Source organism: Sphaerodactylus townsendi, linkage group LG12 (genome assembly GCF_021028975.2).
Source record: "Sphaerodactylus townsendi isolate TG3544 linkage group LG12, MPM_Stown_v2.3, whole genome shotgun sequence".
Classification (NCBI taxonomy): Eukaryota; Metazoa; Chordata; class Lepidosauria; order Squamata; family Sphaerodactylidae; genus Sphaerodactylus; species Sphaerodactylus townsendi.
In genome coordinates this window covers 29,797,329-29,824,589 of record NC_059436.1, presented here as the reverse complement: position 1 = coordinate 29,824,589, position 27,261 = coordinate 29,797,329, and the positions used below count along the sequence as shown (strand labels likewise).

General features: G+C 42.4%; 2 protein-coding genes and 1 pseudogene across 4 annotated transcripts in view; all 3 read right to left on the bottom strand.

The window, feature by feature from the left end:
* Positions 1–284: 284 nt before the first annotated feature.
* LG12H2orf42 (linkage group 12 C2orf42 homolog) lies at positions 285–11,853 on the bottom strand. The gene is made up of 9 exons (XM_048513542.1): positions 11,336–11,853; positions 7,360–8,194; positions 5,591–5,701; positions 4,921–5,022; positions 4,475–4,579; positions 1,882–1,989; positions 1,479–1,579; positions 1,009–1,171; positions 285–896 (listed from the first exon to the last, which is right to left on the bottom strand). The coding sequence occupies exons 2-9, from the start codon at positions 8,180–8,182 to the stop codon at positions 688–690; spliced, it is 1,722 nt and encodes a 573-aa protein (XP_048369499.1). The 5' UTR covers positions 8,183–8,194; positions 11,336–11,853; the 3' UTR covers positions 285–687.
* LOC125442320 lies at positions 6,635–6,743 on the bottom strand (annotated as a pseudogene).
* Positions 11,854–12,345: 492 nt separating the features above from the next.
* TIA1 (TIA1 cytotoxic granule associated RNA binding protein) overlaps positions 12,346–27,261 on the bottom strand; it is a 24,899-nt gene continuing 9,983 nt past the window's right edge. For 2 of the 3 annotated variants that reach the window (XM_048513136.1, XM_048513137.1), the window contains 7 exons: positions 21,189–21,264; positions 19,735–19,843; positions 19,293–19,388; positions 19,124–19,208; positions 18,274–18,397; positions 16,612–16,754; positions 12,346–15,278 (listed from right to left, as the gene is read on the bottom strand). In XM_048513136.1, coding sequence (XP_048369093.1) covers positions 15,131–15,278; positions 16,612–16,754; positions 18,274–18,397; positions 19,124–19,208; positions 19,293–19,388; positions 19,735–19,843; positions 21,189–21,264 — 781 coding nt within the window. In that variant the 3' untranslated portion in view covers positions 12,346–15,130. Of the gene's footprint in view, positions 15,279–16,611; positions 16,755–18,273; positions 18,398–19,123; positions 19,209–19,292; positions 19,389–19,734; positions 19,844–21,188; positions 21,265–21,733; positions 21,802–27,261 lie in introns of all 3 variants that reach the window. The other variant, XM_048513138.1, reaches the window with a different exon arrangement.

The following is a 27,261-nucleotide window of genomic DNA, read 5'->3' as shown; positions in this document are numbered from 1 at the left end:
CCCCCCTCACCCCCTTGTGCCCCACTTACCTTAGCCAGTGGGAGCCTGTTGCGGGCCGCCCCATGGCCCGGCCCCACCAGGCTGCCCTTTCAGCCAGCGGAGGCTCTGCCGACTGAAGGAGCAGCTTGGCAGGCAGACCCAAGGGAAGGGGCATGGGGGGCAACTCTCCACCCCCACATGACCAGCTGGCATGCACCCAAGGACATGTGACCCCACCTGTCTGACCCCGTGAGCGCTCCGCCTCTGCTCATGACTCCATGAGAGATTGAACTCAGAAAACTGGAGTCGGTCCAATTTAATTTATTTTTTAAAAAATATATTGCAACATATGCCAGTAAAGGAGTTACAATTCTATAGAACAGCTAAATGTTCTGCCCCATCTGTCAGTAGCCTCCTTTGCAAACTGGAATGGCAGAACAAGAAAAGTGACAAATGGACCTCCAGGTAGAAATGAAGACCACCGGGATGAATCTCAGAGACAGCAGCAATGGAATATGGTGCCACAGGACATGTGGTGGTGGGGTTTTCTATTGCAGTTCATACAATTGTCTAAAAACATCAACAAAGTCTCAGTGAGCTCCGCCTCCTTGCAATCTCTCCAGTCAATTGGCTACTCAGAAATGGCACAGGCTGAGCAGCTGCGAAGTGGGGAGCTGTGCAAACCAGCTATGCGAGAACGCAACAAATTTAAGGAAATGTGATGGTGGTGAGAGGCATGAGCTCCAGAGTCTGTTCCAGGGATGGGCGTTGCTCCTGGTATTCGGTGGTGTGGCCATTCCTGTAGTGGCCATATTCAAACTTAATCCTCAATTCTCCGATCTTGGACTGAGGGAGGATATCAGGGATCCACTCAATTATGAAAGGTGTTGGTTCCTTCTGATCTGGGGAAGTGTTGCCTGGCAAGAAGAAAGCAGGACAGGGGCACTACAGGGTCTCTTCCAGCATCACACATAGGAAAAATAGGTTCTCTGGTAGACCAGCTATAAATGGATCAGATGGCGGACTCACCAACTTTCAGGAAAGTTTTCAGCTCCAAAGGCCGGAGAACTGGCTGCTTCTCTAGACGTCCGTACGTCTCTGGGATGCTTTCCACCTCAACTTTGGGACACCTAAAAGGCTCATAAGTACCATCCCAGTTCTGAATAAAGCTGCGTGTAATTTCCAAGGGCATCTGGAAAGAGAAACCAAGAACGGGGGCTGAAAACAGGATACAACCAATTGGCTCTCCGGTGCCTGGTCACCCCCTGTAGTCTCAGAGTGCAACCATTCTAGAGTGCGGTCACAAGACCAGTCTAGAATGCTGATGCCGAGCCACAGATTGTCACACAAGGCCAGGCCCTTATCAATCAAATCTAGGTCCATAGTCCATAGTCCACTGCCTATTTGAATGGACACCCTTGGATTCCTCTTTTCTCTCTTCATCAATCTCCTCCAACCATAATAACAGAGTAAAGTCCTGCACAAAAAAAGAGTCTTACCTCAGGAGTATCAAAGATTTGTTTGACCTGTAAGATGTTGGTAATGTGCCATGTATATTTGGAAAAGGTACCCAGAGGTAAGGCATCCTTCCGGACAAAAGCTGGAAGAAATGAGCTTTTTAGGCATGTTACCTTTCAAGCTAACTTTTATGGCTTGCAAACATGGTGTAACATTTGATGAAAAGGGGTTTTGCTTCTGCTTCATGTACATTGTCAGGATCCCGGGAATGGGGCTTTTTTTATCTGCACCTCCCCTCCCCCATCTCTGTTCCTTTCTGAAATAATACAAGTGCAGCTCTACTGGGAATGCTGTCTCAACCCACCTGGTCCATCATGATTTGGCAATGATGTGCAGTCGAATTTTATCAGGACTGGGTTATAGAGTGAAAGGGCTATAAGATACCTGTGGTCGAATTCGGGAGCAGCTTCTTGGTGCTACCAACAGAAATCCTCTGCTGAAGAGCTTCAAAGAAAGACTGGGGTATGTGGAATACCAGAGGTTCTGGTTTGCCTGTGCAAAATAATACACATATACAACAGGAAGTGGTTTGAAGAAAAAAAACATACAGAATTTTATCTGGGACCAAGGCCACTTCTAAGGACTGATGAAAAGTCCTAAGAATTAAATAAACCCAAAGAAAACCAAGCCATTAATCTTTGCTTTAATGGATAATGCAAATATTAATAACGGGTGAATAAACAGATGCCATCAAAGGAGAGGATGGGCTGCCCTCAAAGAGGAGGATGGGCTTTTCAAGGCAAGATCCCGAGAGGAACCATCTCTGTGGGATCATGCTACATAAAGCCTACAAAACCTAGGGAAGGGGAGAGGGGCATTCTTGGTTGAACTTTTGATACTTGGAGAGATACATGCAATTTCTGGGTTCAGGAACCTTCCTAATCTTTAGCACTTTCCACACAGAGGTATCTGACCCAGATTTAATGCTGCTGGAAAGCAAGAGTTTTTCCTGCTCCTCCAAAGCATCACAGCGTGTTAGTATATCTTGCAGGGTTTCCCCAGCTTTCCTTCATACCAAACCCGCATTGGTATGAAGTTTTGAAAAAGACTGTAGTAAAGCCTGGTCTGGCTGCTGTGTGAGAGGGAAAGTTTAGGTATTTTTCACCCTCATGGTAACTATTTTGCCTGACTCTGTGGGGGCTGTTTCTTTCCCTTTCCATTGGGATCCTATTTTGTTTGTTTTAAACTGGCAAGTTAATAATTATATCAACAAAACATAAAAAATTGTGCATAAGGTTCTCTGAATTTTCAGCTGTCATTTTTTAAAGTAAGTCTCTATCCCCTTTCATTGTGAAGATATAAAAGGAAAGACACACCTCTGCAACAAAAATGACTACAGTAGCGCAGGTAGATAGGGGAAAAAATCACTGCTTGGGTAGTGACACAGCAGGGAAACCTAACAGTCATACCAGCTATGGGGAAATTGCACAAGCCTGGCTCTGTGTGGAAACCACCTTCCTGTTGGGTCAATATAGTATTGGCAATGCAAGAGGAGCTCCAAGTGCAACTGGGAACCAAGTAGCAGCTACTTCCCTCTTGGTAACATACAGAGCAACTCTAAGCAGAACTGCACTTATTTCACCCACTAGTGTTTCTCTGCTTACTACTGGGCATGCTCTATGCCTTCTTGCTGCATGCACACTGATGATCACTGGCTTTGAGACTGCCAAAGAAAGAGAAGGCAGCAACCTCACAAGAATACAGAACTCGAGTAACTGAAATAGGAGGGTGAAGGGTTTTAAACCAGAAAATTCCAGGCAGCAGTGTACATGCAGACAGATGTCTTATAAGTAAAATACAAGTGTTTTTTTCAACTCTATATTTATTCATTTGGTTTACAAACGTAGTTGCCACATTCAAAGCAGTGTTCAAGAATTCATTAAAAAAAACTATCTGCAACATCTAATACAAAAATATTTGCAGCCAAAAACCACCTCATGTTTAATTTAGTGGCTACTCAAAAAGGAAGAGTTTACATCCCTTGCAAAAGGACAAGAGAGAATCTGCCTTTCAAGAAATCTATTCCAGACCTGAGGAGACTTCAACAAATGCACCAATGATTGCTGCCAGAGCCGGCACCGGGCAACACATCAGTAACATCTCCTTTAGTTTCACAGAATCTATATGACATGTAAACACTCCCTTGTGGGGAGGATAAGAATTTATAAACAGCTCCAGGCGATTAAAACTGGCCAGAGGTGGCTTCTGTGACCAATTTCTTTAAAGTCTGACAATGTAAAGGGAGTGGTCCATGCAAATCAAACTCCCCAAGTGTGCTTCCCAACTAACCTTTGGCTGTTAAGCCAGTCTTCAGTCTCAGGGCCAAACCAGATGTTACTTGTGGATGCTGATGCTGTTTTGGAGAAGAGGTCAGCCATTTAAAAATGCTGTGAGGGCCCAGAGTCTTGTCCTCACTCCCATAACTATTCAGGGGTGGTGGGGGGAGGTCAGCACTTTTAAATGGAGAAATTCTTCTCTAAAACGGGAGGCCATTTCTATGGAAAACAGCACCCATGTGGTACTGGCGTGCCCCTTGGGTACCCTCCTAATCCCTGTTGCTGGCTCAGGGCAGTGAAAGTCTCTCCCTAAAGCTTGGCTTGATGTGGGGCATGTACAGCACTGCCAATGATTGAGTTATGCCAAGGGGTCAGACAGCAGACAAAGCAAGGTGCGTGGATGGCATGGCCAGGCAGGCAGCGATGCAACCCACCTTCAAGTGGTGCCCAGGGCACATGCCATACCTGCCATACTTTAGATGTGACCCTGCTAAAATGGGCATTCAAGAGTTCAACCTGTAGATGCTGTTGTATCTAGTTTGGTTCTCAGAAGCAAAATATAGAGAGGATAATTCATTTCCTGTTGGGAAAAATCATTGCATTTAAACTGCAGGAAGAATCCCTCTCATGAGTGTAATCCTCTGATATGGATGACCATTTAAGGAAGGCAGTGAGGTTGACCCAAGTGCCTCCTGACTTACCATCAAACTGATAATGCATGGCTTGATGGATACGTTCAGTGACACTGGCCAGCCACTCCTGGAAGGACAAGGTCACCTGTGACTCATCAAGCACCTGATTGCTGGCTGCAAAAAAAGGAAAGGTTTTCATGAAACTTCACCATTCAAACCTGGACAGAAACACATGGACCCCTCCATCCTGCACCCCACTTCCAGGTGAACATACCCAAGGACAATGCAGGCAGGTTGGGCTACAAAGCACTAAAGATACTTAAAACATTGGTTAGATCAAGTTTTCAACTTTAAAAACAAACAAACAAACCCTGAAAAGTGGCATATTGAAGGTGAAGCGCAGGGTCTCCTGCAGAATCTGCTCTCTGACGTATTCCCAACTTTGCGTTTAGAGTGTGTTTTTCTTCCCAGGACACTGGGGATGAGGAGGAACACCAGATAAAGCTAAAACTTACCTTGTTTTTTAAGAGAAGCAACTGACGGCTTCTTCAGGCTGCTCTTCCTCAGGTTGCTGTTTGCCAGATCTTGAGACGAGAGGGGACTACTTGCTTGTGTGCCTTAAAGTCAAATTTGAAAACAGCTTCAGAAATTGTCTAGGCCAGCAGCTTCCCCCCGCCCAGCTGCACTAGCAGGAGCACGGATCCAAAGCACGGCGGACAGTCCCCTGGCGTCAGGATGCTGCCAACAAGGCCATCAGTGCGAGGGGAAAAAAAGGGAAAAACCCAAACCAAACCTGTATCCGTGCTTGAGAGAATTAGCTTGTTCAGGGAAACATCACTGCAAGGTGCTAATCCTAACACAGTTACCCGTTCTTACAAAATGCCCTTCTCCTTCCCAGTGGCAAAAGTCACTCAAAATGAAACTTATCTACTAAAAAACCAACAGATCTGCTCAGTTTGATATTTCTATGTGGGTGTTTATCTGAGAACTAGTAAACCATTGAGGAATTATAGGGTGCTGCTTCTCCATAAAAACAGGCTTTATACACTGGCTTCTGGTTTCCTTCACAAACTGCCTGTCCTACAGTCAGCTGACATCACTTTTTTGGTAACAGTGCAAGTCCAACTGACTTCAGCAGGCTATGTTGGAGTAATGCTGCACAGGCTCGCTCTGCAAGACACTCACCCGCTACTTCATCTTTCTTCCTCCTCTTTGCCTTGGGGGCAATAGTCTGTGCAGAGTGCAGAGCAGTTTCTGGCTGGCAAACAAGCTGGGCTCCTATCATTGGCTTCAGACCTGGAGGCAGGAGAGAGAAGAGGCTAAACAATGGCTGTTTTAGAAATGTCTGCATTTTATCATCACACAACGATCAGGTTTTTGAGATGCAGGAGAATCACTCTCAGAGGCGTAGCAAGGGGGGAAAGCACCCGGTGCACTGATGTGTCCTTCACCCCTGCCACGCCAACATCCACCCCATCCCACCCGGGAACACCCCGCCATGCCCCCGGAATGCCCTCGCCATGCCCCCACAGGGGCGCGCCCCGGTGCATCGCGCCCACCCCCGTCCCCTTGGAGCTACGCCTCTGATCACTCTTCATTTATGCTCCATGTGGAAGAATTTCAGGGCTATAACCACAGGGGCAGAGACCCATATGAGTCACTTTCCCACAAGCATTTTCCAGGCTGAATTTCCAATTTTAATTTTTTAGTATGTTTTTCAGGCAGGATTTTATTTGCAAAGATATGCATGGATAATTTGAACCAACAGCTCAGGAAGCAATCTGTCTACCCTGTACATTTTTACCCCACTCTTCCTCCAAGGAGCTCAGAACAGTTTATCTGGGTTTCCCTTCCACTTTTTATCCCCACAACAACCCTAGGAGGTAGGACAGACTGAAAGCAAGAGAGCAGCCCAACGTAGGGTTGCTAATCTCCACTTGGGAGTAGAGATCTTCTGGAATTACAAATGACCTCCAGATTACAAAGATCAGTTCCCCTGGCAAAAATGACTGCTTTGAAGGGTGGACCATGTGCGATTATACCCTGCTGAACTTCCTTCCTAGGCTTCACCCCCTAATCTCCTCAAATTTCCAAACTTGGTGGTGGCAACCCTAGCCTAAAATTACCCAGACAACTTTGTGGCAGTGTGGGGGCTTGTTCCTGCTTTTCAGTGCTTTGCCCAATGAGTGGAAAGGCACAGGAAAGAAGAAGAGTTTGGACTTATATCCCATCTTTCTCTCCTGTAAGGAGACTCAAGGTGGCTTACAAGCTCCTTTCCCTTCCTCTCCGCCCCCCACCCCCCACAGACACCTTGTGAGGGAGGCGGGGCTGAGAGAGTCCCAAAGAACTATGAGTAGCCCAAAGTAGGAAGTGTAGGAGTGCAGAAACACATCTGGTTCACCAGATAAGCCTCCGCCACTCAGGTGGAGGAGTGGGGAATCAAACCCGGTTCTCCAGATTAGAATCCACCTGCTCTTAACCACTACACCACGCTGGCTCTCAGATACTGACAGACACTTGTTTTTATTTTATGAAAATTATGGCATACTTTTAAACATATTGGTCAACATGTATTTTGGGCTCTGCTGCTTCCCTCCTCCATGCACATTACTGTACTGTTTTCCACTGAAAGATCTAAGTAGAATTGTAATTTCGTCTACCATGTGCTGGACCATCCTTGTTTTAGAATGCTCCACGTGGGTCCTAGTGCCTACCCAGTTCTGTTAGGTAAAAACAATTCTACTTAGATCTTTCGGTGGAAAAGAGTACAGGCTTCCTAGAGAATTGCTCTGCACGATGATTCCACAAGTACCAGAGTTAAGGCCTGAGGAAACTCCTCTGAGAAAGGAAAACCTTTCATTTTTCTCCATATGCTCCTGGACGGAGGATTCTGCCAACCCATACTTTGTCCAGGCCACCTCTCAGCCCCACACCTTTTCTCTTCCCTTACCTACCACTGGTATCATAGCAGAGGAAATCCGCAAACTCCTGCGCCAAAGTATCGTCACTGCCAAAGGCACTGATGCAGGCAAAGAAGTGGATGCATTTTTGTCCCACCTCTGCTTTTGCTGAGCTGGCCTTGCCGGCTTTCAAGGACTGGCAGGCGCAGAAAAAGCGGTGCTCCATCACGTTCTTAGGGCCAGCTTTGTGAGCAAAGGAGGCATGGAGATAGCCCAGGTTGTGTTTCTGGCTGGCTTTGCACTTCACCACCAAAACATTCTTGGTAATCCTTTGGACCAGAGGCCCTGTGGGCTCTGTGGCCAGCTGCCAGAGGGTCTGCTTCATCTCTGGCGAGGCCTGCATTGAGTTTAAGACAGAGCTTTTCAGGGTCAGCGGAGTGGCCTCAGTCTGGCAATTTGCTGCCAGTTTGATGTGCTGGCATTGGTTTTCTACCACCCCTTGCGTGGCAGCTTTCAAACAGGATGGGACGTAGCAGCGTCCAGAGCTGAGCTGTGTGATGATGGTCCCATCTACGGTCTGGATGGTGGTCTCTGAAACTCCCAGCTCTACGAAGCATCGATAATCCGACCCCCTGTCCCTCTGACGCACTGAGTAGACCTGCAGGTCTGAGCCAGTGACAATTTTGACCGCGTCAACACCAGCCTGCTTCCAAGCACCATAGCGGAAGACGTTGCCACAAGTCTTGTTCTTGCAGCTTAGCCCACGAGTGCCGTTGTAGGTGCCACAGCGGGGGCATTTTCTTATGCCTCTTAGAGTTGCTTTCCCCAGGTCAGACAGAAAAGCTGGGACTTTATTCTTTACAGGGTTTGATTCCATCTTTCACAGAGCCTACAGAAAAACCCAGAAAGATGTGAAAAGATTCATCACTCTAAATCTCTACCCGCTTGACCTTCAAAGGACTTCAAGTTAGGCAAGTGTTCAGGCAAAAAAGCTTCCAAAGCTGTTCCCTGAATGTTTCTATTCCTTGCTCAGGTTTTAAGGATTTCTGAAGAAAAGTACCAGTAATAAAGCTAGATGCATGAGGCCAGTCTAAGCCATTCCAAATGGCATCTCCACCCCATCTCACTGCACAGGAGATGCACAAGCCCCATTGAAATGAAGTGCATGGTGGTATTCTTGTGCAGCCCGTTTATTTCAATGAGGTTTGCATGCCACATTTCCCAGTAGATTGTGCCCCCTGCAACAGATGCATTTTTCTTCTACTCTTTCGCTGTTTAAGCGCACAAGTCCACTGCTCGAGGCAGCAGGCCACCTCACCTTGCCTCTTGGGTGGGCTACCTCTGGAGAAGCATTATCTTCACAGTGCCATTTTGGAAGCTTCTCTGGAACTCATTATTTACAGAGAACGCCATCACCGTGCATGGCAAAAGAGAAAGACACCCTGCCCTCAGACATGTGCAATCTAACTTGAAAGGAAAGTAGGAAAAGGCCAGAGAAGCAAGTAATAAAAGCAAGCAGTTGTACTAGTTACACATCCTTAGACTTATTCAGTGGAAAAACAAACTACAACAGTTTAGGAAAGGGAAGGTTTTGAGGAGAGGAGTAAAGAGAGAAATTATGCTCTATAGCTGCCCTCTGATGCAGGTTTGACATTTCCCACCTTCTGAAAATACATAATTTGAGCCATTTTGGTCTGCATCCCTGTATTATAAAAACATGACCAGGAAAATATGTTAGAAGAATTATTCTGTGCCAAAAAAAAAGCAAACAAACTCTGTTAACATCTGAGCTGAGTTCAAAACATCCTCAGCCTGATGATCATACAATCATTGTATTTTGAGGTGGAATAATTTTGAGGTGGCCGATCAGTTCCAAAGAGTACAGCTTGAAGAACATTGTCCTCTCCTTCCTCTATTTAACCTCATAATAACTCTGTAATGTAGGTCAGGGTGAGAGAGAATTTGAACCCGGGTTCACCTAGTTCCAGTCTGAGACTTGAAGAACTGTTCCACACTGAACCTTCCCACAAGGAGGACTGGATTAAAGAGAACTGCTTCAAAAGCTCATTCCTAATGTCAAGCAAGAAAAGTGTGGGAAAAGAAAGTAAAACCTATATTAGAAGAAGAAGAAGAAGAGTTTGGATTTATATCCCCCCTTTCTCTCCTGCAGGAGACTCAAAGGGGCTTACAATCTCCTTTCCCTTCCCCCTTCACAACAAACACCCTGTGAGGTAGGTGGGGCTGAGAGAGCTCCGAGAAGCTGTGACTAGCCCAAGGTCACCCAGCTGGCGTGTGTGGGAGTGTACAGGCTAATCTGAATTCCCCAGATAAGCCTCCACAGCTCAGGCGGCAGAGTGGGGAATCAAACCCGGTTCCTCCAGATTAGATACACGAGCTCTTAACCTCCTACGCCACTGCTGCTCCATCCTACGCCACTGCTGCTCCATTATGGTAATCAGATCCTCAGTTTGCCATCGATACAATGGGAATAATAAAAGTCCTTCCTCCCGGAGTTGTTGTGCAAACAAATTAGCAAAAGCATCCAAGGAACAAGATAGCCTAAACAACCTGATGTTCAGTAACAAACATACCAGCTTCATGTCTCCCTTCCCCAAAACACAGCAGAGTATCATTATCTAGTACTGCCAGCAATTCAGTCAGGTTACGGCAACAGGCCGTGAGTACAGTGCGAGACGTCTGTTTTAAGTAGCCCAAGAACTGAGGATAGTAAGAAAAATTATGAGATTTGATGATGCCATGAACACGCCCAGAATTCTAGCCAGAACACAGACAGTCAAGCCAGCAGTATGTAACAAAGCCATTTTGCATTGAGATGCTGTGTTATAACACTCCAGTGAAGTCACAATAACCAAGATGCGCAGAATGCTGACACTCATGTCTGATTTCTCAAGCCGTCATTGCGAGTGCTAGGAGATCATGAGAATATTGGGAGTTTGGGAATGAGTGCTACTTCTGAAAGACAAGTGGGGGTCTGCTTTCTCACTGTTTCTCTGGGAGTCTGTAGCAGCTACTGGAGAAGGAATTTGCTTAGATCAATGCTTACCAAAGCCAACTTCTCTCCATTTAGAAGAAGTGAAACATGTCTGGCAATGTTCATACCACTTTTTCCAGTCTACTTGTCATTATAAAGAATGTCTTGCATTTCTGATTATAAATTGTTATATCATCCCACAGTTCACTACAGTGTTTGTGTAAGTTGGATATAAGTGTTTATTGATAAATATTTTAACCCCTCAACCTGAGATCATTAAGGCAAACCAGTATTGTATGAAGAACTTGCACAACCACAGTGCCCACTGCAACAAGCATAACTAAAGTATCAAGAGACACACAAACGTCACTGAGCTTTAATATAGAATGGTATATCCCACATGTCTATAATATGACCAGGGACTCTCTTTTTTAAGTGGTCGTGATCTGTGCCTTTAATAGAATTTAAGTAATTCACCTTCATTTTATTTTGTGACAGTAAGTCCTTCATTTGCGATATTACATACACAGGAACAAGGGCAGGAAAAAGGTGGCAACCTAGTCCACTTGGAACTGCACTGGCCAGCCCAGAATATTAACCATTTGGCCACCTGCCAAACACGGGGAACACACAGCCCGGAAACCGGTGGTGAGTCTCCGTGCGAATGCAGGCAGCTCAGCTTCCCCTCTCAGGGGTCCTTTCAATGCAGTCGGACTCTGCACACGCTCAGAGGCACCCGAGTGACCATTTCATGCTGGCTCAAGCATCCCACAGGGACGGAAACAGATGCCCACGTTTTATACGGCGTCACGGCAGCAGTTCACGCCTGACGTGAAGAAATATTTGTGCGTGATATGAAATGACGCTATAAACCCGGTTCGGTCGCCTGGCAACGCTCCAAGGCGGGGAACGTTATAGGTGCGGACTAAAAGGCCTCTACGCGGCCTGACGTAATTTCCTGCCGCTTCCAGCTGCGGGCCTCCGGCAAGACCCCTCCCCTTTCCGACCAAGCCGGAGGTCCTGCTGCATCGCCCTTACCTGGGCGGCCTCGTCAGCATCGGGTTCCAGCCCGGCGGCCCGCGAGGGGAGTCGGCGTAGATCCTCCACCATGGCTCCTTACAAACGGAGTACGAGCCCTGTCTGTAACGACACTTTTGATTGGCCCGTCCGAACCATGAGCGCAAGGCCTCGGCATGCTGGGAAACGTAGTTCTGTAGCCCTTTAACTGGCCATGCTGGAAGTGGAAGGAATCGCTGGAGAGTTGTAGAACGCTTGTCATCCTGTGGGAAGAAACAGGGCTGGGCTCCTTCGAATCAGGCCTCATCGAGATGTTTGGGTATTTGTAGCTCTCTTAAGGCATTTATTCCTCCACTTGTCTACTCACGACTATTTTACTTTACCTTTTCCCCTGCTTCTCCTTTACCTACCCTATGCTATTTGAATAAACTCTGGTCTTGTGCAAGTTTAAAATGTCCTTTCCAAGGGTTCTCGAGCACTGCAGCTACTGCAAAGTAACATGCTTCTGAATTGGAGGCATGGTTGAGAAGCAAACTTCTTTCAACCATTCAATACCCCACCTTTACATAATTCTTCTCTCCATTTTATCCTCACAACAACCCTGTGAGGTAGGTTAGGTTGAGAGAATGTTACTAGTGGAGTTCATACCATAGCACAATTGGGGATAACTGGGTCTCCCAGATAATTTGTCTGACAATTTATCACCATGCCACACTGGCAACAATTCCACGTTGGCGCTTAGCACATGATTTTTGTTAAGCATTCATTGTTATAGAACATGTACAGTAGTAGCCTCTCCTTCAAGCATCTTTGCAACTCTACAATTTCTCCAGCATTAGCAGACATGAGATGCAATTCCCTGGGATCATGCCAACTTGTTACATTTACAACAGATGATGACCAAGCTCAGTAGAATAGTTCAGGGTAGCTCTACAAAATTCACGCTCCAACTCCTAGGGCCTAGATAACTGTTGATTGAGGACTTGACCTGTACTGAAATCTTAGTAGTAAAGTAAACAAAGGGTAAAATATGCAAGCTCACATCTTTTATTTACACCCTCAATGGCTTTCAAAAGTCACAGCTTCTGTAGTAAAGAACTCGAACTTCTAAACACAAAGTATCAAAATACATTAATTCAAATGAGGCGTTTAATGTTCATACAAACATAAAAATGGGCTCTACTAAACCCCCCAGATTGCTTCATTTTCCTTCACTATCTATATGGGGTACCGTTCCATTTATGAGTTTCACATCAAGAAAACTCGCTTTGTAAACACACAGGCACATGTACACATGCTTGAACCAAGGGTGATTGTGTGAGGAAGAAATGGACTCAAACCACTGTCAACTTATTTGCCTTCAGGTTACTATAAACTGGTTACAGCAGACAGAAAAGAACTTTGGAATTACATCTGGCAAGATTCAGCCTCTGTCTTATGTACAGAATACCAGCTAAGCAGTACACCTATTCTTTGAGGGCCTCAGTTCATTCTTAGTAGAATTTTGAAATGTAATTGAGAACACTTTAGAACTTTATTTTTAAGATCACTATTTTACCGCTTTGAATGATTCATTCTTTTGAGATGCATTACAGGTCTGATTGTGGCTAACAAGAGAACCTGTCTTAAATTTCTTCCTATGTGTTCAAAATAGAGAAAAACCAGCACTGACAAGATACAAGAAGCTTTCCCCCTTATTTTTTTTTAAGAACCGGGCAAAAGTGTCTTAAATCCATGTTAGTGACAGGAATTTTATTTAAGTAGACCAAATCTGGGCAGTTCTATTGCTGAAAACACACAAATACAGAAAATTCCAATGCATCAAACTCACCTCAGATCTACTAAAATGTCCTCTTTTGAAAGAATTGTCCAGGCAGAGGTGATAACCACAAATTTATGCAAATCTGAACAGGCATCACTACAGAGTTAAACGTGTCTCTTCAATATACTTTGTTTTGAATTGGGGGTCAGTCTTGTCTACAAGGTTAGTTTATTTTCTGACAGATTTGTGTTCAGCTCTTTACAGAGCTGTAAATTTTAAGCAGAGCTGTACTGAATTACTCTGTAGATAGTCATGCCGTTTCTGGCCCTTCTCGCTCTTTGTTAAATGCCAGTTGTGAATACAGTCATGGATTACAAACTTTCTCTACATTCATTCTAGGCTGCACTTTCTCGCTTGTTCTCCACCACCCACTACAAAATAATAAAAAAAAACCTTGTATACTCTCAGAACACCTTCTCAAAATTCCTCTTTCATGAATAAATTTCTCAAAGACAAACAAGGGGGTTGAAATCAAGACAAGCAGAACAGCCACCAAGTCAACCCCCACTTTGTCTTAGTATTACTTCTTTCCACAAAAAACACTCAGGCTTTTATAAGTTGCTTCAGTGCAACAGAGGCAGAACAAAAATAGCCAGTACTCCAAAATTAATATAAACAAATATTGAACTACGGGTTTTCTTTTTGTTGTTGGGTGGCTGGTTTTCTTGGGGGGGGGGGGAGGAGAGTTGCACTCTGAAGGCTAAAAGAGGTAGGATAAATCTGGGCAGTTTTTGGACCTCTAACAGTTCAAAATGATTTATCTGGCTGGTCCTTCAGACTTCACTGGAGCATTTCTTGTACTCTGGTCTGATTTACACAATGCTAAAAGATTCCACAGCTCTCCTTGTATATGCTGAAATGAAGTCAAACTTACTCCATGTGAGAAAAAAACTGCTAACAATAAGACTGATGACTTCTCTACATGTCTCTGAAAAGAGGCCTGTGTATTCAAAAACTAAATGTATCTGATATTCACATGCAAGAACCAAAGTTTTCAACTGTACTCATAAGTCACACAAAGAGCTCTGCCTTTTTACCCTTTCAAAGAAGGAGACATACAAAAGTTGAACAACTTTTGTGAAAAATATTAATTTGCTAAAATAGTTTACATGAGAAAGGATACATGTTAAATGTAAAAACTGACAATTTTTTTAAAAAGCTGGTTCATAAGAATGTCACATTTTTAGCAGTATTTGAAACTGGGCTGAAATTCATCAATGAAGATAAAAGATCTTGAAGCAAATCCAACAGGGATTTCCCAGGCACCTTCTCAAGTTTAACAACGAAACAGTTAACAACATGAAGAATTGGATCCATCAGAGCGTCCTGCTCAACTAACTTTGTTGATCAATTCCCTGCCCCCACCCCCATTTAATAATTTAATAGCTGACAGTAAGGCAAAAAACCACTTTTTGAAAAATGTCTAGATACAAAATAATGTAAACCAATAAGTTATATTTGAACCCCAGTATAACAAAAGTGAGGAGATGGACACTTTATACAATAGGCTCTCTTTAAAACAGAATTGTGCACAAGCTGAAGATCACAATAAATCTTCAGAATTCACACAGTTTTGGCGTGGGTTTTTGTATTAACTGCTTTCATATACACATTTTTAAATCATACTAGGAATGAAAACTAGAACTGCACGCTACTTCAGTGGAAAAAAAAGTTTGATATTGTGCAATTTTCTGCCCCAATCTAAAAGAGGCAGAAATCCCTGCATTAGTTGTGTTTCAAACAAGGATCTTAAGAAACACATCTCAAAAGAGGAAAAGAAGGCAAAAGTTGGCAGATATCCAGCATCTAGTATTTCCGGTTGTGTGTGTGTTTTTAAAAAAATGTGGACAAAAGTTTCATGATTAAAAATAAATACTGTTTCGGACATTTGCACTGACTTGATTGGATAGATTTTTTTAAAGTAAACAAAGGATTTACAATGCTCCATATAGCCTCAGAGCCACCAGTTGTTTCTATTACGGAGTCAGTCTCTTTCACTGCGTTTCAAAACCTGCCATCCGATATCCAGTTTGACTAGTTAAAACACTTCCATTCTGTCCTTGGGGAGGGGGTGGAGGGGGTGGTGGAGGTGGTGGTACGCCATAGCTTGCACCCATCCATGCTGCAGAAGACTGTGTCTGACTAGATTGAAGAGGAAGGAAGATCAGATTAAGCTTACCAAACATTCTTTTAAAATTAACACGATGGCATCAAGAGGACAGGCAGAGGATGACTAATTAAAAATACTCCTTTTGTTATCAAACCCAACACCCGTTCCCAATCATGTCTGAACTAGCAGTAAAGCCTGTTGTGCTGAATATAACAGGCTCTAGACAGCTGTTGTTGGAGGGCACAGAAGCAAGGCAGCATCTCCTTAAAACAGTTAGGAACCAAGCTGCTCGGCACCAAGTGCACAAGGTTCTCTGGAAAGTGTTACCTTGGAAACACGTTTTGATTCAACTTGTAATTGTATCACTAATGTGAACTGTTTATATCACAAGTCAATTGTACCATCTAAATTACCAAAACGGCTGTAAACATACAAATAAAATTGCTTCAACTAAGTTATTCACATGAAATTTGTACATACATCATGGAGATTGGCAAGCTTGGTACTGAATGTTTTCTAATGTGTAAAGGGAGCGGAAACAGTCTGAACAACCAAATTTGATAAGGCAGCGGGGGAAAGAGAGTGAGGTAATTTTCCCTAAGTAACTGTTGGAGATCTGGGGAGTAAGGTTGCCATCTTCAAGGACTCTGTAAAGTCCACCCTCCAAAGGAGTCATTTTCTCCAGGGTTTTCGGTGGTTTGGAGATCAGTTGTAATTCCAAATCTCTAGGCCCCACCTGGAGGTTGGCAAGGCAAGTTTTGATTGGCTTTTTCACATATGTTAATGCTGCTGAAGAGAAGAAATTTGGGAGAATCAATGTTCACCTCTGGGAGCAACTGGCGTTGCTGAGTGTTGAGGAGTCTGTTGCTAAGTATTGTGGGGTGGGTTTTTTTGGTCTGCTTGTTCTTTGGGGGAGAGGAGGAAAGGAAGAACCTATGGGGGATTGGGGTGTTTGTCATCGGCAGGCTAGGTTTTCTTTGTGTGGGAGGGGTTAGGCATGCTGGGGGTTCAGAAGGGTGGTTGCTTGGGCTGGGGTTTGGGAGGGGGCAGTGTGTGAATGTGGGGGGGGGGTGTCCGACGACTGAAGCTGAACCAGTGGGAATGTAGGACAGTCATGAGCGCCCACTGGTTGAGGGTTTGTTGTCGGCTGTTCCAAACCCTTAGTCAATTACAGAGTTTAAGGTATGTACAGATTAATTTCAAAAAGAGCTGCTCCCATTTCAGAAAAATCTCCATGCTTAAAATATCAGATACACAAATCTGGAGAATCATTTCTATCAAAGTCCGTCAAGGAGGTGTGCAGGTCACATGTATAAGTACTTTAATTCAATTCATTCTGAAAAAGACTTCTGAGCAGAGACCTACCTAAATCCCTGATTCCATGCTTGTCCATACATTCCGTATGCAGGGACTTGCCATCCATTAGGCATGTACTGACCAATCTGTTGCGCATTTCCATACCATTGGCCCCACTGCCCATAAGGGGGTGGATATCCCACTTGATTTTGCTTAAAGATTAAACAAATCAATGTTAGCTTACACTGTACAGATGTGACAAAAGGCAGCAGTTAATTACAGAGAGTTAAATATAATGAACATACCTAAAGAACGTATAATTAAGATAATCAGAAGGGGATTTTTTTAGTCAGTCAGTGCTATGATATGTCTTACAGCATTTTGAATCAAGAGACTTGAATACTATGGTGAAATCTCTTTACAAAATATAAAGCACTAATGTTAGGGATGCTAACAGGTAACTTGTATTATGTATAATGCAGCCTTATACAGAGACAAGACATTGGTCCATCTTCCCCAGTAATGCCTGCCATGACAGTAGTTTTCCTCTCATTTGTATTTCTACCATTCACCCAGCACCTTCTCCAAGAAAAAATTGTGCCAGTACTATGGGAACAGTACACAAACCTCAGGATGTGGTGCTAGTACTTTATTTTCTACATTTAGAGCGCTATCCAGATCCCACGCTTCCCCACTGCCTCCAGAGGGCTTTCAGGTGGAGTGGGGAGGCAGAAGAAACAAACAATCTCCCTAGCCACCCAAAAGCACTGCATAGGGGGAAAATGGAGGTTTGTCCTCCCCACCACTGATGCTCCTGGGGCGAAAGCCCAGTGGGAGTTGACTAATGTTGACTCCGCTACTGGGAATGCCCTCGGGACACCCCCAGTTGCGCTGACCTACATGTTAGGCCAACACAGCTCTGGAAGTGGCATCTGGAGGTGGGTTGGGTGCTGTGGAGCCCTCCCAGCTGGCGTGACACTTGCACCAGCCGGGAGGACAAATGTGGTGGCATGAATTTGTGCCGTCTTTTATGGCAGTTCAGCCTCCGCCCCCCAATATCTGGATTGGGCTGTTATAGTGTGCCTTTCTCACCAAGATTCAAAGCGGATTACGTAGTATAAATTGATACTATGATATGTAAATGATACCTAAAAAACAACATTCTAAGATTCCAGAAACATGAATAAGCATAGTATATGAGACATGATACAGAGTGCGGATACAATGCAGAAAAATGGTATTACATCAACAGAAAACAATGCAGTGACAACCAGGTACTACATGTAGCAAACTGATAATATGTCCTGTATCAAGTGATAATCTGCAGCCTCTTTCACTGGGCAGTTTTGCCCCTGTGCTCTCCCTCCCCATACTGCATCCACCAAAGATAGTCACTGTATGGTGCTCAGGCACTTGTCCTGCCCAACATGCCATACAATGGTCTGTAATTGTTTAATTCAAGCATGTACTAGTAATCTAAGAGCTGTACAACAAAGGTGAGCACAGCAGATGAAGAATAAGCAACACATTTCCAAGAAGAAACAAAACCCTGCATATATTTCATGCGCACATGCCTCCACATCTAGCTCATTTTTCCCTGTATGTCACATTAGGAATCCTGCATGAGGCTATACATTAATGATCTATTCATTACATAGATCTGCCAATAGTGAGGGCTTCCCCCGCTACCCCAAGTTCCACCTTATAAAAACAGAAATAAAAGTCAATTACCTGCTGGATTGGATTAATCATATCTGGTGTTTCTTTTCCCCAATAACATTTCACAACATGCCCTTCTATGGTTGTGCCATTGACTGAAACAATTGCATGAGCAGCACTTTCATGGGAATTGAACCTGTAAGCAGTTAATACAAAAGGAAGAACCTATCATATACTGCAGAGCATGACATGCAGGAACTTCTTCACCTCGTAAGAACATTATTATTCAGAACTATCTTATTTTCCTGCAAGGAAAACTAGCATTTTTTTTCCTGGTGTACTGTCAAAAAAGAGGGAGGCATCTTAAATTCACATTAAAAATTACAGGTTTGTACAGCAATAAAGTTTATTTATTACCTCTCCTTAGGTCGAAGAGTCATCTTACACTCAGGTTGTCTTCCTTCAGGCAAATACAGTATGTGCAAGGCATGTGGACTCCACAATGCCCATGAGGAAGAGTGCCTTTCTTAGATCTTGGCAAAATACTGAAAGTGGGGCAGAGGCCCAAAGTTTCCATCTGTCATTCGGTCCTGCACTAGATGTCAGGTGAAAGCATCACACAAAGTTCTGCATGTATAACTAAAAATGCACACCTGAAAATGTGATCGGAACTGCCTGATTTTCAGCTGTGGTGAGCAGATCAAAATGACGCACCAGTAGATAAAGCAGCAGTTTGGCTAGCAACCACAGAGGGTGGATTTACTCAGAAGTAGTAGATGCCTGAAGGAACGACTGAAGGGACAAACAATACCACAGGCTGTATGAGGCAGTTTCAAAACGGGATGGCAAAGACTTGCAGCACCTTAAGCTATCTAGTTTATCAGGTCTCATAAAAATACAAATATACAAATCAGTGTCTTACCGCACAAAAGAGTACCCTTTATCTGGGAAGACCCTAATTTCCATTATCTGTCCGAACGGAGAAAACGTCTGGCGCATCAGTTGCTCTACAAATCAAAAAGCAGAGCAAAAGTTAATAAGGGTGGTTGGAGTCAACTTTCTAGATTCTTTAAAACCATAAGGTGCCCTACCTGTTAGCCCTGAAGTAACACCACCACAGTACACCGTGCAATTGCTTGGACTGGACTGATTTACAACATCATCGTAGGAAAGCTGTTTGGCATTTGCTACATGGGAAAACAAAGTTCTGTAAGTCTAACTGTTCGCTTTCTTGTTGTGGATATTACCAGAAATATCTCTTGTATAGTATTTCTGCTTTAATTTCTAACCCATGTCCTAGCCCATGGACTTCTAGGTATTTCTAAGTATCCCCCTAACAGCTTGCAATGTAAGCCTTTTAAGAAATATTAAAACCAAATTCCTTTCAGAAAGTTCATCCCCTTGGTCTAGAGACAGAGCATTAATTGGTCCCTAACATGTCCTGTTATTGCACAAAAGCTTACTTCTACAGGCTAAACAGGAAAAAACCCATATGTTATGACTACTGACCAAAACAGAAGTTTACACACTTACACTCATATGTATTCTTTGGAGCTGGAGGTTTGCGTGTTGCCCAGTTAGTCCTTATTTGTCTTCCACCAAGCCACTGTCCACCCATCTGCTGAATAGCGTTTTCGGCATCCTATCCACACAAGAGAATACTTTCAGAAGTGGTTGAACAATAGGTATTTTTTTAAATCACGAGTGTAGTCAATGCTAAGTCTTCTTTTGTTGTCTTTTTTTTACTATACAGCTCTAAAGCATCTGATCTAGATGCTTACAGAATTGGTTCCAAATTTAAACAGAACTGCATTTGCAACAGGCATATTTTTGGACTGCTGCTTGTCCATTTTCCCCCCACATTATGCAAGGAAATATGAACTAGCAAGTAAAAGCCAATAAAAAAGCTGCATTTAGTCACTAAAAACATATTTTTATCTGGCGATTGATAAGGTCATTGATGCAACTGTTAATCTGAATTTTTAACTTGCTGGGAAAAACCGATTTTGTCCTGACACCACAGTCCAGGAAGACATAAGTGACCTTCCATGGTGTCAAGGCATTCATTCGATGAGATTAAACCCATTAGAAGGTTAGGAAGCCAGAATTGTACTGCTGCCTAATGCAAAACTATTCAGTACAGACGGAGTTGGTCACTTTCAGAGATTTTGAATACTACTATTGAGGTGCTGCAGCTACTGACTGAAAGAGATAACACCTCTTCAAGACCACAAAATAGGCCACTATTTATATATACAGATTCCTTCATTAAGCTATATTAACAAGGCAAGTTAGAGCAGTTTTGCCTCAAACAAAATTGGTGCACAAGATTTCCAGACCACTGGAAATTTTAGTGTAGGTTGTTTCCCACAGCAGTGATTATATTTGTAAAAGAGTAATGCCTTCACCACATTTGGACTTCAGTGGTTTTTTTATGGTTAAGTAATTATGTGATCAATTAATGGAAAAGCAATTAACAAGACTCTTATTCAGCAGAGGTGCAATGTTTGTTCTCCTTTCATAAATGATTGAACACCATTATTCTAAACTAGAAGGCCACGTGTCAGTTGCATCATGAAAGGGAAGTCAATTCTTGACATTAGCCAGAGAACCAAAGGCCACAGAAGTTGCACTATCTCCCTCCCAGAAAGAGCCTAAGAGAGATAAGATCATCATCAGCCTATCTGCACTGCTAAATGGAATGACTTACTTTACATTTCCCCTCCATTACTCTCTGCAGCCTTTTAGACTGTAGACCTAAGGATAGTAGATCTAAGGATTGCATGGTCTGTCTTTTATTTTGTACAATGGATAGTTGATACGGGGGGCTTTCTAGTAAAAAGATGAAAAGAACACTATTTGCCTAGAGCTCCATTTAATTTGAGAAGCATAATTTAAATTTGTCAATGCCATGAGCAATAAAGACCTGCTAATTCTGCTAAACGTTCTCCAGTGCACAAAGCTGGTTAAAAGCAATATGTAGTTACCCATTTATTGAAGAAAGAAACAAAGCCATATCCTTTAGATTTTCCTGTTGCCATGTCTTTAACAACTCGTGCATCCCTAAAAGACAAAGGGAGAATTGGCTAAGCATCGACAGAACCAAATCCAAATAAAAACGTTTTTCACACGCAGCTCATTTTGTCATGTTTCACCTTTAATAAAGTGAATCTCTTAAATGCACCAGCAATATACAGACAAAGCAATTTTTCCATTTTACTAAAGGCTTTATCACATGGTAGCAAAATTAAACTTAATTTTGTAAACATGCAAATCAATAGCTTTTTTAAAAACAAATATTTTACAGTCGTTGGTCCACAGTTCAAAATGCTCTTACATATTGTTAAAAACACTACGCATGGTCAAAGCAGCTATTCCAAGGAATAACTGGGGTCATGTAACTGACTAGCATATTAGCCAATGGGTCACTTTAACCATGCAATTTATAAACTTACTACTGGCCAACACATACTACCTACTTATTAGAAATAGAAAATAGAAAAAATGAAAAAATAGGAATTAAAAGGCATACGTCGCCTGTTAACTGAATTCTTTAATTTTCTCAGGTCAATTCGTTACCCCCTTTTTGGACTTGGGCAGCTGTAAATTTTGAGAAATTGACATTTTCAGAAATGGTTGCATTATGGAAGAAAATAAACACTAACATGTTTTTTTTAACTACACACTATTAAATCTTTTAAAAAACGGCATTCGTAATTAACAATCATACAGGACTGATTGAAAACTACAAAATATATAAAAGTAAAAAAAATTATAAAAGTAAATAGAAAACTACAACGTTTGTCCACTGTGAACTGTAGCTTGTAGTTAGCCATGGCAATGCTGTCCATTCTTCAGAGACATTCTGCAAAATAACCAGAGCCCTATTATTTGAGAGTGAGTTAATAAAAAGACAAAGACCCAGCTACAATAGCTAAACCCCACTGGTGGAAAGTCCTTTTTATTAACCAATTGCTTCTCAGGCAATTTCTGAGAAGAGTGAACTGTCAAGAACATCTCAAATACACAGGCCTAGTTTTCCCTCCCCACCCCCCCCCCCCCGCCCCAAATCAGGCATTTTCAACACACATAAGCAGCCACAGAATAAACCTAGCATGAAAATTATGCACTGTAACTAAAAAGACAGACCCATACATCAAGCCTAAGAGGTTTCCTTGTGCTAGATGCCCAAAACAGTTTTAGCATATTCAGTTACTGAACTCTTTCATTAAGAAACATGATTTTAGAAATGAGCTAAATAATTTTAGACAACTGAAAGATCCAGTTGGAATCCAACACCGTATTAAGATGTTACTTCATGGAAAATGCTATATTTTAAAGTCACATGCTTTAGAATTATTAGTCGGAATTATACCTGTGCTACGATTTGCCTGGGAACAGTTATTTTTATGACTGTATGGATGGTTCTCTATGGAAAAGGAAGCCCTCTATACTTACCTCAACTGTCACCTTGGAAAATTAGGACCCCAAAAAACATTTTAATGTAAAGCAAAACACCTTCAGGTGAATGGCCTTACATTCAAATTTGTAACTACTGAGATTCAGGTAACAGGCAATTAAATTTTTTATTAAAAGAAACAAATTAAAGTTAAGATGATATTATTTAATCAGTATCCATTGTGCTTACAAAGTCAGCCCCTAGATTAATTTCACTTCAGAAGCTCTTTTCACCAAAAAATTAATAACCAGCTCCTAAAAACATAGAATAAATTTAGCCTACCTTATGCTTAATACAAAGTTTGGGTTTTTTAAAAATTCCACAACTAATTAAGGGCTTGAAACTATTTTAATATTCAAGTCCTTGTATGCAAAAAACCCCGAAGTTTTAATTGTTGAATCAGTAAAATATTTTTCCTGTATTTGGTCAAATTCAAGCATTCCTTCAACAAGTTATCAGTGATATACTACATATTCCAAAATGTGTCCCGCTAAAAAAGTTGTGTCATGTGTCTCCTTTTCCCAGCAGTTGCTTCTGAATTAAGGGAAATTTTATTCTCCCTTCTGAGGCCACCTCAGGGTCACCTCAAGGTCAATCTTCCTGCCAGTGACTAGACTGCTGCACAGGCATTCCCAAGGGTAAATAGTAGGCACATACTACTCATGGCTGAAGCCAGGGTTTATGATCAGATGTAGTCCTCAATATTTTCCAGCAAGGCTATTATTCTTCCTTCCCTCCCTGGCCAGGGCTCTCGATGCACACAGGGGATTCACTTTTCTAATACTACAGAAACTCAGCAGAAATCCAGCAATGAAACAAAGCATTTGGCAGTTGTTTCACCAAGTATGTTAGAGTTGCCATATTTTGGCAGTTGTTTCACCAAGAATTTGGCAGTTGTTCCACCAAGTGTGTTAGAGTTGCCATATTTGGCAGTTGTTTCACCAAGTATGTTAGAGTTGCCAATTTTCCACACACTGACGTTAAAGTCATGAGACTAAAGCAAGCCTGTGTCCTAGCTAGTCAGAACACATACATTCTACAAACTCCTTTGTACTTTTTCTGTATACAAGTCGACAACTAAAACCCTGAAAATGTCAAGTCTTGCAAGAAAGGTTTTAAGGAAACATGTGTGCAGAGTCCTATTCAAAACTATATGGATAGCTATTCATAGAGAGACCAGCAAAGCAGATTTCAGTTCCCTGAAGACAGGAAATCTTAGCTACTTGCCTGTACCTTCTGAAGCCCTTACTAAAAGAATTTGGCAAAATCCTTCCTGTACTATGTTTGTTGTCTGCACTGGAGAGTCCCTTCCCACCAACAGACGAATGATGAAGTGAGCTCTAGTCATACATTTAGACTGGGATGTTTGCTTCCCTCTTTTGGCCAAGGAAGTGACCAGCTGACAACATACTCTGATGGAGAAGGGAAGGGAGAGTGGAAGAAGATGCTTGCAAGCACGCATCTGGCATGCTATAATTCTTCTGCATGAGTAACAGGAAATCTGCACACAAGTGATAATGCTGAACCCTAGCCTTAGGAGAACCAGATCAATGGCTAAGCTTAATGCTCTGCCTTCAACGCTGCTATATGGTAGATTTTTTAAAAGACAGGGTGTGAAGAGATTCTGCTCCTGTAATTCAAATCAACTGGAATCTTTAGCCCATTCCCTCTTCCACTGCACTGAATATGAGGGAATGAGGGGAAAATATGCAAATGTTCTTCTCTTGAACAGAATATCAGATACTTAAAAGATCTTACACTTGCTAAATAATTCTTGTAGTTTGTGAATTGGTGGCCAAGTTTTTCCTAGAATTATACACTCTAAAGGATAGCTCTGCTCTTCTTAATTTTGTAGTGTCACTCTGTTATTAAGAGATTCTCTATTATTATTTTCTTTGGGGATTGTTTTAAATTTGTTTTTTGGATCCTATCTGTATCGTCCTACATGCCAATAAGGGCTTGGTTGTTAATTAATTACAAATGTCTCAAAAAACCTACAGAAACTGAAATAAAAGTCTGGATGCCAGGTGCAGCACCAGCTCTCCAGATAGAACATTTAAAAAACAGAACCATGACGCCGCAGATAATTAACAGTTTGCATATAATTTCCTGAATAAGGTTGCTATCCACCTACAGTTAGTGTATACCCCCAATCGCTCCTGAATTACTTTGCATGTTCATGGCTAGGACTTCTTTACCTACCATCTTTGATCTTTAGTAGCAGCAGATACGTTAGCCTGTTCAGTTATGTTCTATTTAACATTATTTTAAATAAAGAAACAAACAATACCACTGCTTCTTTCACCTAAAGATTCTATGCAAAACCTGAAGCGGGATAAGTGGCATCAAGGACAGGACTGGAAAGCCAAAGAGACAGCCAAGAGAAAAAAAAATGAATAGAATAGAATAGAATAGAATCTTTATTGGCCAAGTGTGATTGGACACACAAGGAATTTGTCTCCGGTAGAATTTGTCTTGAGAATTTGTCTCAATCTACCATGAGAACTTAGAAGGAAACTAGAGGGAGGGCCTTTGGGAGATGACTCTGCCCTCCCCTCATGTTCTACTGTGTTTACTCCACTGTCTATGTATTATTACTTTGGGTTTCCTTGGATGCTTAATTTCTCAGGCACTGCACCACAATTAGTATGTTCTTTGTTGAAGAATCTGAAAAGCTATATTGTATTTACATTAACATCCAGAAAGGTTAAAAAAATAGGAATGTTGATGTCAGCTAAAAGGTGCTACACACAGAGGTGAGGAGGAGGAAAGGACCACGATAACTCAGATTTTTTGCCACACCATCCCTGACTAGTAAAGAATGCAGAGGACAACAGAAAGCATTCATTGGGCCATGACCTGTCAGGCAGAGATCTTCGTTGCAACATCAAAAATAAGGATGAGATGAAATACCAACATGACACCACTTCCTATGCAGGTTTAATGTACTTCGATACAGGGGAATATGATTTAGAGGAAGAGATAATATCTGGAAAGAATTATGTAAAATACTACTACACCATCGAAATAATCACCTCTACCCTTTGCTACTCTTCCATTACTTCTGAGATTTTCTTCTGCGCCAAACTGGTAATCTCTCCACATGTCATCTCTTTCCTTCTCTGCTTCTGGCTCTACCCTTCTAATAACCCTCTTATCACTCATTACTCTAAATGCTGTAAATTGAGATCAAGGGAGGAGAGAAACAACTGGAAAACGACAGCCAGGGAGAGAGAAAAGGAAAGAAAGGGCAGCATGAGTAAATTGAGGAGTAGAAACAGGGTTGCACTGTTATTTTATTATTTTGATAGTAGTAGTAGATGTGTTAGTTTGTTATCCTGGTAAGTTATGTCCTACTTAATTAACTACAGAAACATCAACATCTCCTCTTCCACAGTCTGTATGAACCCTGAATAGTGACACTGGCTCTTGTAAACCACAGAGCAGGAGGATTCAGAAGCTACTGCGGAGCAGAACCGAGCCCCGAAAGCCCTGAAGCACAATGAAGTTCTTCTTTCTCTCTCCTTCTGTACAGGAAAGACAGGTCAAGCCAGGGCTAGGAAAAGCCAACAAAACTGACTCCGATCTCTTCTTCAACTGGCTCGGGCTGCCAAGACAATCATGAAGGTTGAATGCCAGCACAAGTCAGTCTGAGAGTTTAGGAGGAAGAAAGATGAGTTTGCCACATTCACACTTTTTTTGATGGGGGGGGGGAGGAGAGAGTTTGGATAAAGAGCCTCTACTAAAGGCATACATCCTGTCTTCAACCTTTTTAACCATCCATACAAGTATTGAGGTAACTTATACATTACAGGTGACAATTACTCTATGTTATCAGTCTTGAAATTTCTTCCCTGTTAATTTTTACTGTTTCATTTCTACACGCTACAAAATACTTGTAGCCAAACAAAATAAAACATTTTCTTTCTGCTTCAGACCTGTGTGATACCGAAACAATGAATACATTTAGAAATTTTAACTATCAAATAAATATTATATTTTTGAGCTGTAGTAACAACTGGCAGAAGACCATTACATTATATGTATCAAGAAACTCTTCCAACAAACAACTTCACGACAGAAATCAAGTTACACAGCCACTATGTCTAACTATCCATATCGATAGCAAAAAAGAAGAGTTTGGATTAATCTCCCCCCTCCCTTTCCCTGTTGTAAGGAGACTCAAAGGGGTTCATAACCTCCTTCTTTTCCTCTTCCTGTGACAGACACCTTGTGAAGTAGGTGGGGCTGAGAGAGTTCTGAAGAACTGTGACTGGCCCCAGCTCACCCAGCATGAATGTAGGAGTGGGGAAAAAGTCTTGTTTACCAGATAAGACTTGGCAGCTCATGTGGAGGAGTGGGTATCCAACCTGATTCTCCAGATTAGAGTTTACCTGCTCTTAACCAGTACACCGTGCCAGCCCTCAAACACTCATTCCTGAAGTTAAAAAATATTTCACACTAATGATGATACAGCTGGCTCACCAGTCTACTAGGAACACTTTAAAATGCCTTCAAACTTCAACAATTTATGCTGAAAGTGACAATAAAGATCAGTTTCTAGTTTATTTTATTTAATAGAGCACCCATTTCACAAAAAG